At 54.2% G+C, this 17,717-nt stretch overlaps 1 protein-coding gene across 1 annotated transcript in view; it reads left to right on the top strand.

The window, feature by feature from the left end:
- INPP5D (inositol polyphosphate-5-phosphatase D) overlaps positions 1-17,717 on the top strand; it is a 143,495-nt gene that overhangs the window by 93,648 nt on the left and 32,130 nt on the right. Inside the window, exons 10-17 of the mRNA XM_070070037.2 lie at positions 1,539-1,645; positions 3,389-3,491; positions 9,560-9,756; positions 10,124-10,241; positions 13,474-13,570; positions 14,377-14,515; positions 15,453-15,561; positions 15,658-15,746. Of these exons, the coding sequence (XP_069926138.1) occupies positions 1,539-1,645; positions 3,389-3,491; positions 9,560-9,756; positions 10,124-10,241; positions 13,474-13,570; positions 14,377-14,515; positions 15,453-15,561; positions 15,658-15,746 (959 nt within the window). The remainder of the gene's footprint in view (positions 1-1,538; positions 1,646-3,388; positions 3,492-9,559; positions 9,757-10,123; positions 10,242-13,473; positions 13,571-14,376; positions 14,516-15,452; positions 15,562-15,657; positions 15,747-17,717) is intronic.

The raw sequence follows: 17,717 nt of genomic DNA, 5'->3' as shown, positions 1-17,717 counted from the left end.
GTGGCCATTTGGGGAGTGATCCAGTGGGTCGACGACCTCTCTGCCTCTGCCTCTCTGTAACTCTGCCTTTCAAATAAATACATAAATCGTTAAAAAATGAAAATAAATAAAATAAGGGTGTTGCTGCGGTTTGGGAAATAGCCTGGCTGTTCCTAGAAGGCCCATGTAATGGAGGCTTGCTCCCCCAAATCTATGTTAATGGTCTTTGGCTAATGAGTCTTGAGCACAGAGAAAGGCCTGCCCTTGGAAGGTAGTTCCTGGGAGGTGAGTTATTTAAGCTGTGTTCTGCTTAGCTTCCTCTCTGCTTCCTGGCTCTCCATGTGAGTCTCTCTCTGCTTGTTTCCGTTGCCCTCATCAGACCTGACACTGATGAGGCTGCTCAGTCTCGGATTGTGACCCTCCAAATTGTGAGCAAAAGCAAAACTTCAAGTCTATGCAGCTGTCCTCAGGTGTTTGTTGTAATAATAGAAAGCTGACTGAACACGTGTGAGACAAGGGAGAGGAAGATCTGAGATATAAGAAGCAGGACCTGGTCGGGGGAGGAGAGGGAGAGGAGAGAGAGATTGATGGGTTCCTGGATGTTAGAGCAGAAAAGCCCCCAAGGAAAATTTCTCTGTCAGGCCTAGAGACCACTGGTTCCAAGAACAGAAGTCCCTGGGGATCTTTGAGAGGCTCCCACAGGGTGAAAGCGCTTGGTCACACAGAAAAGAGAGTTACAACCCAGAGGAGAGTCAGGACCAGCGAAAACACCATGGCAATTGTTAACTCCAGGAAAAACAGAAAGTTGGATAGAGAAAGAAAATCACTCAGAGTTGGTCTGCAAATAGCATTTCTGTAGTCATAGTAATATACACAGTGAGTGCTTATCTGGCCAAAATTATGATATAATGATTGGAAGGACTGAAATTATGCATTGATAGGGAGTGAGGGGGCTGGAAAGACAGGCTGTGTGTGAGAAGTCAACTATTATTTTCCATAGTGGAAAGTCAATATGTAATAGGAAACATATAAAATAGAAACATCATAAGGCGGTATCCTGAATATGTTTTTTGAAAATACGGAGTAAAATTCTAGAAGAATCCATGAAGAGAGTTGAAATTAGTTGTGTCTAGGAAGCAGGACAGAGGGAAGTGGGGCTGGAGGGATGTTATTGTTTACAGAAATCTTACAGAACAACTTGGTTTTCTCAATTGTTGATACAAATAAAGAATAAAAATTTTAAATTAAGTGAGATGTAAATTAAAAGTGAAGAAGGAAGGAAAAGAGAAAGAAAGGGAAATGAGGTAGGGAGGAGGAGGGGAGAGAGCAGAGGAGGAAGACGGAGGGAGGGGAAATGGGAAATGACCACTTGGGCTGTGTGTTCTGGCCAGGCCACCTCTGGTTATTCCAGGCATGGACCCTGCAGAGAAGCGTAGCCAGGAGCAGAGGAATCTGGGGCGCTGCACACAGACTCAGGGCTCAGTCTGGGGATGATGGTTAGGGACCTGGAACACAGGGGTAGCTGGATGTGTGAATGAATAACTCCTGCCTCTCTCCAGTCCTGCAGCTGATCAAGTCTCAGAAGTTTCTGAACAAGTTGGTGATTCTGGTGGAAACGGAGAAGGAAAAGATCCAGCGGAAGGAATACGTCTTTGCTGACTCCAAAGTAAGGAACCCCAACCTCCGACAAGGGCCTGAGAGCACGTGAGGGGCATGTGGGGTGCACATCGCTAGCTCACCCAGTTCTCCTGCAAAAACCCATTTCACAGCAGGGAAAGCTGAGCTCAGAGAGGTGGAGGACCGTGTGTTCCCGGTCAGCAGGGATCCGTCGTCATGGCTATGGCCGTCCTGCCCACGTGTGCCAACCAGTCCGCCAGGCTGCCTGCAGAGCAAGAGGGGCAGCTCTGAGCCCAGGGTCGCGGGGAGACTTGGCCTTTCTGGGCTGAACTTGGGAGCCCTTTGGGGCACCCTTGGATTTGAACCTGAGTCTGACCAGTGCCCCCTCCCCAAGACATCCGTGTCTACCATTGGCCCACTGTGAGGAAGTAGGTAGCCCCTCGGGGGCTGGCCTCGGGAGAAGGAGGCACTGTGGGCCCCGTGACGGACCCAGGCGGGCCCCTGGCTGTCCCAGCGGGGGTCAGTGTGATTGCTCAGTCAGCAGTCCCTGCACGGCGGCCTCACTGTTTGTGCACCTCTGTGCAGCTGGTGTGAGACAGTGAGGGGGGATCGCAGAGCAGTGAGGGCGCCCGTCACAGGAGCACTGGCTGACCCCAGCTGCTGGATACTTCTGCAAGACTGAGGGCCTGCAGGTGCTCCTGCTTCCGTGTGCCCGGGGGATGAATGGCCGGGCAAAGTCGGGGGGAGGGACATGTGCCGAGAGGGATGCGGTGCCCAGAGCTGGCAGCAACCAAACAGAAGAGGCTGCAAGAAACACAGTGCGGGCTGGATGGGTGGGGGGAAGAAGAGAAAGAGCACCCAGCCAGGCACCGTGGCAGGCGGTGCGCACAGGTGCAAACCCCAGGAGCTCCGCCCACTGCTGCAAGCTCTGGGGGTTGCGATCCTGAATCTGAGGCACCCCCACCTAAAGGCAGGCGTGGGTGAAGTCAACCATGACTGCATCCCCTGGGGGCTGCCGGCTTCACAGCGAATGTGAGGCTGGGTCCCAGGGAAGTGCTGCCTTAGAAACAGGCAAACGTTGGTCCTTTCCGATGGCACAACCTGAAATGTTGTGTGCTCTCGCTTAAAGTCAGCCAACCCTGTGGTCTGCAACCGAGGACAAGACCAAGCCTGGTCTGGGCTCCTCTGAGGACCTGGAGACCGTGAAGGAAGCTAGGTCGCTTTGTATACTCTGTTTGTTTTAATTAATTTCTTTAATGTACATTTTCCCTTTATTCCATAAGTAATCTCTTCTAACTGGTGGAAAAGCAGCTAGTCCAAATAAGCACCTTTAAAATCACAATTCCCATGGGCCTGGATTACAGCTTTTCAGATATTTTTGACAAATAAAACGGCAACGATGCCATTCACACTGTGTGTGCAAGTAGCTTTTGGTACTTAATGGTAGGTCGTGACCGTCTGGCTGTGGTGACAAAGCGTTGCTGCACTGTGATTGCGACCCCGTTCTAGCTTATGGAGGGCCCCTGTGACTGCACGTGCAGCTCCTTCAGTATTGCAGAACGTGTGCGGGGCCCGGCAGGGCTGGATCTCTGTGCAGGGAATGACAGGGTCGGAGAAGCCGCCTGCTTTCAGGGCTTTGGACGCCTGCGTGCAGGTTGCTGTCCTGGAAGCTGGCTCTGCTGCCCGCTGTTCTCAGTTTGCGGGGAGCTGCCCAAGTCCTCTGCAGGGGTATGGGCGAGGCGGGGAGGGGCAGGGCGGAGGCCTGGCTCAGTCTGTGTCCCTTCGTCCCCAGAAGAGAGAAGGCTTCTGCCAGCTGCTGCAGCAGATGAAGAACAAGCACTCGGAGCAGCCCGAGCCCGACATGATCACCATCTTCATCGGCACCTGGAACATGGGTGGGTCCCGCGCCTCCCTCCTCCCGCGCTCCCGCCTCGCTGCCCCAGCCCCCAGCCCCCCCTCTCTCTGGAACTGCACCCTTTCCCAGCAACAATGACCATGACCCGGGGTAAGAGGAAGGCGCTGTGGGGCTGCTGGCCCCTAGGGGGAGCTGGCGGAGGCTCCGCCGGTCTGCAGGGGCAGCCTTAGGTGCGGAGGCCGAGTGCGCAGGGGAAGGGGCTCAGGCCCGCTGCCGGCCCTGGGCAGCAAACCCCAGGGCCCAGGCCTTGCGAGAAAGAGGTCCACCCCAGAGGGGCCGCCAGACGCCTCCAGAGGCACAGGGGAGGGTGGGGAGGAGAGAGTGCGCACCCAGCTACATTCGAATTTCGTGACAACAAACGAGTTGTTAGGATAGGTGTTCAGCCAGAAATAAGTTAATAAATAAACAACCAGTGCTGTGGCGCAGCAGGGTAAACTGGCCTGCAGAGCTGGTATCCATGTGGGTGCCAGTTCGAGTCCCGGCTGCTCCGCTTCTGCTCCAGCTCCCTGGGAAAGCAGCAGAAGACGGCCCCAGTCCCTGGGCTCTTGCACCTACGTGGGAGACCCAGAAGAAACTCCTGGCTCTGGCTTCAGTCTGGCCCAGCTCTGGCTGTTGTGGCCATTTAGGGAGTGAACCACTGGCTGGAAGCGCTCTCTCTCTCTCTCTCTGTTTCTTTCTCTGCAACTCTACCTTTGAGATAAATAAAATAAATCTTTAAAAAAATCAGTAAATACTAAATGTGTATGCTGAATATGCATCATGTATCATGCCAAATGTATATACTACATGTGTAGAAACTTCCAAAAGTTTGTGGAAGAATGGGATTAAAAGCTAAGTTTATTTTGGTGCAGGAAAATCTTGAAATCCATACATAGTTTTATATCAAATGCATTTTCCATGAACTTTTTAAAGATCTTTTATTTTATACAATAAATCTACTACATATAAATTATATTAAATACTATCTTAGTCTAAGTATTGAGCTGGAAATACGTAAGTAGATAGAACATGTTAACCTGAATCTCAGATACATAGCGATGGCTGTGTCAGCCTAAATGACCAAAGAAACGATCAGCAGAGAGAGAGAGAGAGAGAGAGAGCGTCTACAGGATACTGCCATTCACTGGGGCCTAGCAGACCTTGCGGTGGGAACACGCATGTCCCAGCAGCCATGAGTGTGTTCAAACAGGCTGAGGCAGGGCAAAGTTTCCGAAGGCACAGACGAGGAGGTTGCGTCAGACAGTTTGACATGATGCCCTTTGGCCACGGTGACTAACGAGCAGGGTGACGTTGGGGGGTTAGGCTGGGCAGATGTCCTGGAGGGGGACGCTCTGTCTCAGGTGGCTGCTCTGCCAGAGGCTTCGCGGTGCTCACTCAGAGGCAACCACCCGTGAGAACCCTCTCTTTCTAAGCACCCAGCTTGCTTTAAGGGTTGACACAGACAACTCCATTTTGATTCTGATAATATTTTTTAAAAAGAATTATTTATTTATTTGAAAGGACGTGAGAGAGAAAGAGATCTTCTACCTGCTGGTTCAGCCCCCAGATGACTCCAAAGGCTGGGGCCGGGCCAGGTAGAAGCCAGGAGCCAGGAGCTTCGTTCAGGTCTCCCACATGAGTAATAGGGGTCCAAGTACTGTACCATCTTCCACTGCTTTGCCAGGTGCACTAGCAGGGAGCTGGATCAGAAGTGGAGCAGCTGGGACTTGAACCAGTGCTGATTTGGGATGCTGGTGTCACAGGCAGCAGCTTAACCCACTGTGCCACAACACCAGCCCCTGATTCTGGCAAATTTCACTTTCCTGCCACACCCCACCTGTTGCTCAAGCTCTGTCCTCTGAGAGTGTTGCTGATCAGTCACCTTGCAGCTGGATTGGGGCCGTCCGTCATTCCCGGGATGAGCTCGTCCTGGGTGTTGGTCTGGTCTGGTCCCACACTGGGAGGGAAGTGGGGACAACCAAGGGACGATGTCAAAGCCCCTTCGCCACATCTGAGCGGTGGAGAGGTTCAGGAGAGGTTCTCGGCCGAGGTTGCCAGGAGCTCGCTGTCACGTTGAACTTCCGTACTTCAGGGCACAGTTGCCAATAAAGCACTGGGTCAGTGCTATTTTGTTAGGAGCTGGACTTTGCAGGTTTTTAACAGGCAGCAGGAACAAAGTTGAAAACAGAAAATATTCAACAGAACCAGTAAGGGCGTAACAAATCCAGTGTGCATAATAGTTGTGATTCAAGAAACAGACACACTTTTTTCTATAGTAGCAATTAGTCCAAAAATAATTAAAGAAAAAGCTATTTATTTGTAAAGTTACTTCAATTTGTTCAGAAAACTGAATTTGAGAGTACTTGTTAGAGTTTTTCCCTGTGGATCTGACTATAAAATTTTTGGAGAAAAATTGAAACATGAACGACAAAAGACTTAAAGTAGTTAAAATTTTGAAGAGAGTCCAGCAATTGACAAGAAAGTATAACTGTTCTGATTTCATACATTACAACAATCATAACCAACAGTTTCTTACCACGAACATTAGAATTTTATACATTTTATATAATCTTTAGAACATCCACATCAATAACATAGCCAAATAAATGTAACTTGAAGATTTAGCATCAAAGGTTTAAGACATCTGATAAGAATAAGGTCACACCCTTTCAGTCTCTCCCTCTTTGTCTGTTATCTCTGACTTTCAAATTAAAAGGTCTGATATGATATTAAACAGCAGTTAAATAAAATAGCAAGTTACAGAAGATTAAATTATGGTAGGAAATCATAAATATACTTTTTTAAAATAAACTTTTTTAAGATTTATTTTATTTATTTGAAAGAGTTACAGAGAGAAGTAGAAACAGAGAGAGAGGGGGATCTTCCATCTGCTGGTTCACTCCCTAAATGACCACAACAACCAGAGCTGAGCCAATCTGAAGCCAGGAGCCAGGAGCTTCTTCCGGATTGTCCACCATGGGTGTCCACATGGCCCGAGCACTTGGGCCATCTTCTGCTGCTTTCCCAGGTGCATTAGCAGGGAGCTGGATTGGAAGTAGAGCAGCCAGGACTTGAACCGGCGCCCATATGGGATGCCAATCTTGCAGGCCAGGGCTCTAACCCACTAAGCCAGAGCGCTGGCCCCTGAATATACATTTTTAAAAGAAGCGCTCTGTACTGTGTGTGGATACACCTGTGGTGAAGTATACATTCTTGACTGCGGGGAGACACACCAGCTTCAGAATGGTAGGTGAGTTCAGGGGCAGGAAGGGAGAGGGAGGGTGGAGGGAGAAGGACCAGGAGAAGTGTGCCAGGGAGGAGTACAAAAGAGTAGCATTTTATTTCTCTAAAAATCAGGAGCAAATGTGGAAAAATATGTGAAATATGTATATCTGAAATATTTTGTAATTAGAAAGAACTTTAATGGGCACATAAGGTATACCAAATAATAACTAATTCCTCACACTACAAAAATGTATCAAGTGATTACATATTATTTAGGCCACACAAAGGTATGTACATACATTAGAGCATTGATAAATAAGATTCAAAAATAAATTTTAAAATGCACAATTAAAAAAATAATAAGGTCACACATCATTGTGAAGATGTGGTCATTCATTTAAATAGAGTGGTTTAATCAGATTTAACCCGAATTGCAAGATGAGCCTTGAGAAGGCTTCAAAAGCAAATAGATCTCAACAAACAAAAACAAAGCCCCTTTTATGATTTGGTCCTTGCTAAGTAACCAAAACCCAGTAGAGACACTAGAAAGCACAAGAAGCTGCGATAACGGAACACAGTCATCTTTGCTCCCCAGGCCAGGGCCTGTACATCTTCATTAAAAACTAATCACTATTTAAAAACGTCAATTAAACATAGAGAATTAAATTCTGCTTTATATTCGTGTATCATTGCTTGATTTTGAGAAACCTATAAACTAGGCTTTTCTTTTTTTTTTTTTAAGAGTTTATTTATTTGAGAGAGTTGTGGAGGGAGGGAGAGAGCGGATAGCTTCCGCCTCCCCGAGACGCTGTCTGCGACAGTCACGCCACAGCCTCGCTTGTCTTCATCTCCTGTCTGAGTGATGCAGTCACTCTAGCTCGGAACAAAAACCTAGCACTGAAGTCTGTCTCGACAGCCCCGGCGTGCTGTGCCCTCACGGGCAGCTCTTAGCCTTGGCTGAGACACCCCCAGAGAGCCTGGGGTCACACCCGCCTCTGGCTCCTAACCCGCACTTCCGCCAATGCGGACCCTGGGGAGCCAGGGTGAGGGCTCGGGTCCCCGAGTCCCTGCCAGTCCTGTGGGACTTGGGTCGAGTCTCATCCTCTCCCAGCTGGCGCAGACGTCTGGGCAGGGAATCACAGCTGAGGACTCCCCCGCCCTCTCTCTCACTGTCTCTCAGATACATAGATAAAAAACTGTAAAATCTATAGCCTCATAATTTTTCACAGGGAGAGGGAGAGAGGGAGAGAGGGAGAGGGAGAGATGGAGAGAGGGAGAAGGGGAGAGAGAGGAGACTCCCTAAAGAATAAAATGTATTTGGGAATACCAGAGCATTGCAATAGAAATTCTGAAATAAATATTCCTTTGAAAATCTCGGGACCGGCACTGTTGCATAGCAGGTAAAGCCACCGCCTGTGATGCCGGCATCCCATATGGGCACCCGTTAGAGTCCTGGCTGATCCACTTCCAATCCAGTTCCCTGATAAAGCTCTTGGGAAAACAGTGGAAGACAGCCCAAGTCCTTGTCCCTGCACCCACGTGGGAGACCTGGAAGAAGCTCCTGGCTCCTGGCTTCAGCCTGGCCCAACCTGGTTGTTGCAGCCTTTTGGGGAGTGAACCAGTGGATGGAAGATCTCTTTCCTTCTCTCTCTCCCTCTCTGTAATTCTACCTTTCAAATAAATAAATAAAATTTAAAAACAAAACAACAACAAAAGAGCACAATTATCACATGATCTAGCAATTCTACTACTTGGAATATATCTAAAATAATTGAAAAGAAAAGAAAACCTCACTGAGTGCTGTTCATTGTGTTATTTTAGGTGGACAACATGGGACATACTTTGTCTAAAAACTCCCCATTGTCCCAAGCAGAGTCAGGCGCTTCCCGACCCTGACATAGCTGGTGGAGAGAATGGGAGGAGGCGGCCTGGGACTTGGGCTCAGCGTCCTGTGCAGGCTCCTGGTCCTGGATGCACAAGGCGCCAGCCTCCCTCAGCCCGGCCACGTCCAGGGTGGCCCAGGGCCTGCAACAGCACTGAAACAGAGCCCTGGCCAGTGCCCATGTCCCCTTCTGTCCTTTCCCGCATCTCTTATTGGCCCCTGATTTCCTCAGCTCTCTCGCTTGTGGGTGCTTGCACACAGGTGCACGTGTTTCCCATGTTTCCACTGTGAGCCGTGAGTTCTTTTGACATAGTCAGGGCCATCCCGTTGCACAACAGCAGGGGGCGCCCCACCCGCAGAAGGCGTGAGGGAGGAGCTGCGACATGTGGGCGGGGCCTCAAGGAGCTCAGACTCCCACTGTGGGTTCACTGGGGAGTAGAACTCAGCCATGGTCAAGGCAACTGCACTTCCTGGCTTCTTAGCACCTGCGAGCCAAGCTGATCTCTTTGGAGAGAGGTCAGGGCCCTTGCAAGGAGGGGTGGACCTCCCTTCATCCCTGGCCTGAGCCGCTCTTGCCCATTCTTCTAAACAGGAATGGAGAGGGATTTGCACGCTCTTCCCTTCTCCCTGGCTGGCGCCTACACATCCTCCGCCCTCCGCGGGGAGCCCTTCTTTTGCCAGCAAGGAAGCCGCTGCTCTCTCCATCCTGAGCTTCTAGGCTCACCTGCCTCCTTCCCAATAGAGTGTGCGTCCGCTGAGGGACAGGAGGGAGCCTCCATTGCTCTGTGGTCCCTAAGCGTAGGACAGTGTCTGCTTAGTGGGAGTCACCTCCCGGGGGCTGCGGGCACTGAGCTCTCCCCGTCGCTGCGCTTGCTTGAGGGGTTTGTGCTTTGCCTGCTGTCTGTTGTGGATGCCCCTGGATGTGCCTCTGACTCACTTGGTGTCGGGTTTTGCTGTTGAAGGTAACGCACCCCCTCCCAAGAAGATCACGTCCTGGTTTCTCTCCAAGGGGCAGGGAAAGACGCGGGACGACACCGCCGACTACATCCCCCACGACATCTACGTGATCGGCACCCAGGAGGACCCCCTGGGGGAGAAGGAGTGGCTGGAGATACTCAGGCACTCCCTGCAAGAAATCACCAGCATGACCTTTAAAACAGTGAGCAGCTGCCCCCAGCCTGCGGGCCGGGCCGGGCCGGGCCGGGCCGGGGGCTCCGGGGGAGGGCTCTCGGAGGCCAGGGCAGCCTCAGGCTGTCAGCTCTCCACTTCTAAAGGTGTCTGGCGGCCCAGTGGTCCCCCCACTTCTGGGTCCAGAGAGATCACTGTATTCAGAACTCAATGGGGCTCGTAGGCCGTTCCTGCAAACTCCACCTCCCCACCGCCTGGCTTGCAGGGGACTCGGACCCCAGTCCCCGTCATTAGGATGCTCTGCCTCCGTGCTGGCATCGAGGGGCTGGGCTGGGACTGTGCTCTGGGTTCAGACACCGCACCCTGGCCGTCCAGTGCAGCACTGTGCACCCCCCCAGGTCGCCATCCACACCCTCTGGAACATCCGCATCGTGGTGCTGGCCAAGCCGGAGCATGAGAACCGCATCAGCCACATCTGCACGGACAATGTGAAGACGGGCATCGCAAACACACTGGGTAAGCGCAGAGGGGCCCAGCTCGGGGTCTACTTCATCCTGGCAGCCGGGATAACGCTCGGGGTGACGTGGGGCGTCTCTGAGGGTCCTCGGCACACTCAGGGTCTGCACCAGTGCTCTGGGGATCTGGCTGAAATACGGGTTCTGACTCAGCAGGTCTCGGGTGGAGCTCCCAGGAGGCACTGGGGCTACAAGCAGGTGCAGGGCCCCACGCTGAGGAGCAAGAACCTAGAAGAGGGGTCCAGGGACGTCTGCCAGAAAGGGCCCCTAAGTAACTATCCAGGGCCTCGTGGGCCACGTGCAGCTGGCGGGACGCATCAGCGGCACAGAAAGTAAGGGTGGGGCTGTGTCCCAGGGGCACGTGAGTCTCAGACGCAGGCTGCAGGCCCCAGGCCCCAGGCCTCTTCAGGTTGCAGCGGGAAGCACTGGTGTCAGAGTCAGGGTCAAGGTCGAGGGAGCAGTGAGCTTCAGAGAACTGAGAGAGGAGCAGCAGGGAGACTGCAGGAGTGTGCGCACCTGTATGTGAGTGTGTGTGCAAGTGTGGGAGTGTGTCTACACGCATGTGCTTGTGTAAATGTGTGGGTGGGGATGAGTGAGCAAGCCTGTTTGGAGGAGTGCACGTTAATGTGAGTCTGTAGGTCAGTATGTGAGTGTGTGCGTAGGTGTGTCCAAGTGTGTGTGTGTATGCACATGTGTTTGTGGTTGTGTGTCCATGTGTGAATGTGCCACCCTGGGTCTATGAATCTGTGTATCAGTCTATCATGTGAGTGTGTGTGCGTCGTTATGTGAGTTTATATGAATCTGTGAATACGAGCCTTTGCATATGAGTTTCCGAGTACACACGTGTGGGCATGTGCACGAGTGTCCAAGTGTGCCTGTGAGTGTCTGAGAGCACTCTGGGCGTGTGTGCAGGGGGGAATGAGTGTGCAAGTGTGTGCCCAAGCACATGGGTGAGGGTCCAAGTGTGCAGATGATGTGGATGTGATGTGAGCGCATGCAAGTGTGTGTCTGTGCGTGTCTCCTGGGTGCATGAGTGTGTATGTGTAGGGGTGTGCATGGATGTATCTGAGCGCACACATGCGTGTGAGCGTCTGAGTGCATGTGGGTGTGGGTGCACTGTCACGGGGCCACAGGTGAAGCTGAGGGCGGGGACTTCGGTTTCCGGCGGTTGGAGTCTGGGACAGGACGGTCCTGAGATAACAGGAAATAGAAGGATCGCTGCTGTCAGATGTGAAAAGTGACAAACCGCGAACTGCCCACATCCACGCCCACCATCCTCCTCCCTTCCTGCCGGCTGCACGGGGCCTGCATGGCCACTCTGGCCTGAGCCTTGCCCTCCCTGCCCAGGAGCCTCCCTTGTCCCGACTCCATCCCCCCGGGCTTCCTGCCTCCCCCACCAGCCTGCTGTACAATTTGCTAAAACCTCGCAGAGCTCGTTACCAACACTGCACAGATGCCCAGGAATCCCCACGCAGCCGGGTGCCAGGCTCCAGGCTGGGTACAGGGTAGTCCCCAAGCAATAGGCATCCCGCTCACATGAACTCAACAGACAGCGAGTGAGCCAGCAGGTGCAAAGATGGCTCTGAGAGTGAGCTGGCAGAGAAGGGCGTGGTGGAGGGGAGAGGGGCACCAGGGAAGGCGAGGGACAGGGCTGAGTCTCGGAGACGCGGAGGTCACAGCCTCCTGCCTCCTCTCTCCCTCTCTTCTCCCCGAGGGCCTGTCTTCCTCCTCCACTCTCCCAGTGGCTCCCAGGGAGCTCAGTGAGTGAACGCTGGCTGGTCGGCTGGCAGGACGTCGGCCCCACACAGCTAAGGCCCTTGCGGGGTACCCGACACACACGGCGGCCGGGGTGATCTGATTTCATGCAGCCCTGCGGTGGAGGGCACAGGCTGTTCTCCCCACTCACAGATGAAGAAATTGAGGCCATGGAGGGATCTGTACCTGGCCTGGGCAGGGGTTCAAACCCACATTGTCAGGACCCCTGAGCTAGAAGGTGGAAATCTCTGGAGGGCGCCGGGGCCCAAGGCAGGAAGCCGGGTGCTCGTCCTAGTTCTGTGTCTGAGCCACATCACCTGACATCTGCCCAGACTACTGATCCCCACTCTGGGTCCTGAGGAGGCGGGGCTGGGGACCTCCAAGGTCCCTCAGGTTCCCGTCTATCCAGAGCTGTCCAGTGGACATCCGATGGGCAGAGCCAGAGCCCCATAGTAAGTAAACGGAAAGCAGTGAGATTCATTTCAGCGATAGATTCCATCAGAACTCACACATCCCAGATGTTGTTTCTGTGGGTATGCGGTAGGACAAAATATGAGATATCTTAGTCTGTTTTCTTACCGGGGCTTCTGGTACTAGCTTCAGACTAGCCCCATGTCCCACGCTCGGTGGCCGCACAAGGCTGTGCCTGCCGTACTGGGCACTCTCTGGCACGGGTCGCTATCACCCAGCAGGGTTGGCAAGTTTTGTCGGTGAAGGGCCAGAGGGTGACTATTTGAGGTTGTGCAGGCCAGGTAGTCTCTGATGCAAACACTCAACTTCCATTCTCTGTGGCCTGAAAAGCAGCCAGGGCAATGTTTGGATAAGCAGGGGTGTCTGTGTCCCAATAAATATGACAGGGAACCCCAAAACTTGAATCTCATATTTTAAGATTTATTTATTTATTTGAAAGTCAGAGCGTTACACAGAAAGAGAAGGAGAGGCAGAGAGAGAGAGAAGTCTCCCATCTGCTGGTTCACTCCCCAGTTGGCTGCAATGGCCAGAGCTGCGCTGATTTGAAGCCAAGAACTTCCTCCAGGTTCCCATGCGGGTGCAGGGGCCCAAGAACTTGGGCCATCTTCCAGTGCTTTCCCAGCCATGGTAGAGAGCTGGATTGGAAGTGGAGCAGCGGGACTTGAACCAGCGCCCCTATGGGATGCCGGCACTGCAGGCAGCGGCTTCACCTGCTACGCCACAGTGCCGGCCCCAAATCTCATATTTTAATGTGAAGCAAAGAATTCTTCTTTGATTGATTTTTTCCCAGTAAGCATGGCTGCTCCTGCTGCCTTCCAGCCCCCAGCACATCCCTCTTAGAAGAAACCAGCACTGCTCGGATCACATGCCCCTTCCTTAGTCCGATGGTGCAGGGGCTCTCTTGTCAGTGGACCCCAACAGTGGTACACACGTACGGGGTGCGCGCGACATTGCCACTCGCGTGCACCCCCTGTGATGCTGTGGTTCTTACCTTTCCCTCCCTCTAGGGAATAAAGGAGCCGTGGGGGTGTCATTCATGTTCAACGGGACTTCCCTGGGGTTCGTCAACAGCCACTTGACTTCCGGAAGTGAGAAGAAGCTCAGGTAATGGAGCCCATCCCCCCACACACACACAGAGCCTGTATTTGGGTGATTTGCCAGGACAGACCCCACAGCCCTCAATGCTGAAACCACCCGCTCCTCCCTCTGCAGGTACTGTTGGTTTTTGCGTCCCCGCTGTGGTCTCAGTAAAGGGATCCGCGGCACAGTAGGGCCTCCTGTGTGTCACATCCTGCGTGTCACCTCCTGCGTGTCACCCGCAACCTAGATGCCACCCTCCTTCTAAAGGGCAAGAGCTCTCCTGAAATATCAGTGTGGATCAAAGTCCCTTCTGCCTACGGGGGCCGGGCCACAATTGTGTGAAGACAGCCACCCAGAACATTACCAGCAGGCAGATCCCATGGCTCCTGGCCCTGTCCTCGGCCTCCCCAGTTTGGACTCAGGCCCTTTGTAGCCCAGCCCTGCCCCACCTGCCTGCTGCAGGTGTCATGGGCATGCTGTGGGGTCAGCTGTAGGGGTAGGGGTCACAGGGCACTGTGGGGTCAGCTGTGTGGGCAGGGGTCACAGGTGTACTGTGGGGTCAGCTGTAGGGGTAGGGGTCACAGGTGCACTGTGGGGTCAGCTGTGTGGGCAGGGGTCACAGGTACACTGTGGGGTCAGCTGTAGGGGCAGGGGTCACAGGTGCACTGTGGGGTCAGCTGTAGGGGCAGGGGTCACAGGTACACTGTGGGGTCAGCTGTAGGGGCAGGGCTAAAGGTCAAAATCTGACCTCCCTCCAGCCCCCTGCCTTCCTGACAGATGGGTGAGGAACCAATGAGCCGGAGCTAGAGACTGCTTTTCCCTTGATTTAGGCGAAACCAAAACTACATGAACATTCTCCGGTTCCTGGCCCTGGGAGACAAGAAGCTGAGTCCCTTTAACATCACCCACCGCTTCACCCACCTCTTCTGGCTTGGGGATCTCAACTACCGTGTGGAGCTGCCCACCTGGGTGAGGAGTGTCCCCAGGGGCTGGCGCTGCAGAAAGGGGGCTCAGGACGGACGGCCCTGGAAACACGCGGGCACGCGGAGCTAGGCCGGGGCAGCCACTTCCCTCGGAGGCTCAGTCAGTCCCTCCCACGAAGCCCCAGCAGCTCTCTCTGCTGCTTCTGAGCCCCTAGATGATCGGCACAGCCACCCCTCAGTGCCTCGCTGTCAGCTTGCCAGCCCCAGGCCCAGGCAGGGCTGGAGGCTGAGGGCACTGGGTGGTTTGTCCCAGCAGGCCATGGGGCCCCAGTGGTCGGTGGGGCCACAGGCACAGACACGGCCCTGCTCAACCTGGGGACAGAGGGCTCCTGGGAGGGGCTGGGCAGGGGTGGCCACCGTCCCGTCTAGAACCTGCCGTGGTTGTTTCTGGCACACCCCCTCGCTGGACGGGGCACAGGCGTGGGACCAGCATGGTGAGCACCCCTCCGCTGCAGCTCAGCAGCCTGTGCACCCCCGCGGCGGCCAGCCTGTGAGGGAGGGAGGGACCCATTGTGCACGTGGGGACACTCGTCGACTGCCCCGGCTGCATTCCCAGCTGTCTCCCTGGGGCGCCCACATCTCTCAGCTGCCTCTGGGCCCCCCGCCACCTCGACAGCTCCAGAGACTGGGCAGGAGCTGTCTCAGGAGGTTATTAAAAGCCAGTGAGCCCAAGTCTGGGTCCATATTCATGTCCTGGGATTCCATGCACCTCCGTTATCAGGGCTATGTCACCGCTCTTGCAGGGTGTCCTGCTGAGCCCCAAGACACACCAGCCCAGCCCCCCGGGGAACCACAGCCTGCTGCTGCATCAGGGACACCGGCCCTGGTGGGGCCGGCCAGGGGTGGGGGACAGGGGTAGCAAGATGCCTCCTTGCCGTACCAGCAAGGGAGGGGTCTGACCCACATGGGGGCCCTTGTTCCAGGAGGCAGAGACCATCATCCAGAAAATCAAGCAGCAGCAGTACACAGACCTGCTGACCCACGACCAGCTGCTCACCGAGAGGAAAGAGCAGAAAGTCTTCCTGCACTTCGGTAAGGGTGGCGGGCTCTCCCCGGTGCCTCTGCGGGCCCTGCGGGGAGGGGTGGCGCCTGCAGACGCGGGAGCCCCTGTCTGTCTGTCTGTTTCAGAGGAGGAGGAGATCACGTTCGCGCCGACCTACCGCTTCGAGAGACTGACGCGGGACAGATATGCCTACACAAAGCAGAAGGCCACAGGGGTGGGTCCTCCGCTGACCGCGCCCCTCCTGCGGCCCCGCCTCTCCCCTGCCTGCCTCCCCCTGGTCCTGCCTGCTCCCGTGTGGAGAACAGAAAGTGGAAAGCACCCTCATGCACTAGACAGGGAGAAAGAAAACAGAAAAAGGAAAACAAAAATAGAAATCACGGGTGCCCCCTGTGGCCCAGGGCAACCAAGCTCAGGTACCGCAAAGAACCGTGCTCGTGTCCTGATGGTTCGCCACCTCTCCTGACAGCCCGGGATCCCAAGAGGATTGTAAAGCCTTGTTTCCTTAGTTGGGTTCTGAAACGCATTTAAAAAGAAAACAGATTCTATGAGCCAACGTAGTCACAAAACTGCTGAGCCAGCATTAAGTGTCGCTGCGGGACGTGTCTGAGAGTCTGTGGCCTTAAGAGCAGTCTGGCTCTCCGCAAGGACACCTGTTTGCCGGACTCGGTTGCAGGCTACTGATGAGTGTCTCAGGAGAAGCGGTGCTTGCGGAGGGATACAGCAAAACAGGCAGAGAGGGATACAGTAAAACATGCAGAGAGGGATACAGTAAAACATGCAGAGTGGCCTTTTACCGGCCAGGCACACTTCTCCTCCATCAGAGGGCTCCCAGGCGAGGGAGACATCTGCCCCAAGGTCTTTCTTTCTTTTTTTTTTTTTTTTAAGATTTTTTAATTTATTTGTAAGTCAGAATTACACAGAGAGAGAAGGAGAGGCAGAGAGGAGAGAGAGAGAGGTCTTCCATCCTCTGGCTCACTCCCCCAATTGGCCACAACATCCAGAGCTGCGCCGATCTGAAGCCAGGAGCCGGGAGCTTCCTCTGGGTCTCCCACATGGGTGCAGGGGCCCAAGGACTTGGGCCGTCTTCTGCTGCTTTCCCAGGCCATAGCAGAGAGCTGGGTTGAAAGTGGAGCAGCTAGGTCTTGAACCGGCACCCATATGGGATGCCGGTGCTTCGAGCCAGGGCATCAACCTGCAGTGCCACAGCGCTGGCCCCCCCAAGGACTTTCTGGTAGGACAGACAGGGCAAGCACCAGCACACTGTAAGCTGAGGCAGAGCAGGCGATGCCACGCCCAGTGGGGAGCAGTCGGGGAAGGAAATGGCTGCTGGGGCAGGGAAGGATCTGGAAGGCTCCTGGGAGTGGCCAGTGGCTGCTATCAGGGTGGGAGGACTGGCCCACCTCAGCCTGAGAGACCTGCCAGAGCAGGTGCAGAGGCAGACGGTTCTGACATGAGGGGCCTGACCCATGCAAGCCGGCCCAGGCCGGGTCCTGAGGGTCAAAGCAGCAGACTGGGAAGTTACCCAGAGCTGCTAAAAGTTCAAGGTAAGGGAGCCCAAGTCCCGCAAGTGGTGTCTGGGCCTGGGAGTGGAAGAGCACGGCCAGGCGTGGGGTAGATCCCAGGACAGGGCCGGAGAGAGAGCATCGCACAGGGAGGCAGGTCTGCTGCACGGGTCAGGCTGAGACGCCCGGGCAGGACGCCCTGACCCCAGCGTCCGCCGGCTGCTGGGAGACGGGCTGGCTGCATTGAAGGCACTCTGAGTGCAGGTGCATGGGCCGTGCCGCAGGCTGGTGAGCACGCTGTCTGCTCTGACTGCAGGGTAAGTTGGCGCACACTGGGGTCTGAGATGGGAGAGCGACCGGGCCCAGGTGCCAGCTAACGAGAGCCAGCAGGAAGCTGTGCCGAGGGGCTGCCGGCATCACTGTGGCACATAGGGAATTTTTATTTTATAACTAAAAAATTACATGTTTTTATGGGGTGCTGTGCAACATTTGTTTTTTATTTTAAGATTTATTTACTTGAAAGGCAAAGTTACAAAGAAAAATAGAGAGACAAAGATAGAGAAAGGTCTTCCATCCACTGGTTCACTCCCCCAGATGGCTGCAATGAACAGGTTAGACCAGGCTGAAGCCAAGAGCCAGGAGCCAGGAGCTTCTTCCAGGTCTCCCACCTGCGTGCAGGGGCC

The sequence above is a fragment of the Oryctolagus cuniculus genome, chromosome 3, assembly GCF_051225735.1.
Source record: "Oryctolagus cuniculus isolate XC-2025 breed Fujian yellow rabbit chromosome 3, ASM5122573v1, whole genome shotgun sequence".
NCBI lineage: Eukaryota > Metazoa > Chordata > Mammalia > Lagomorpha > Leporidae > Oryctolagus > Oryctolagus cuniculus.
Note: the sequence above shows the minus strand (reverse complement) of the source record. Positions and strands in the feature narration are given on the sequence as shown.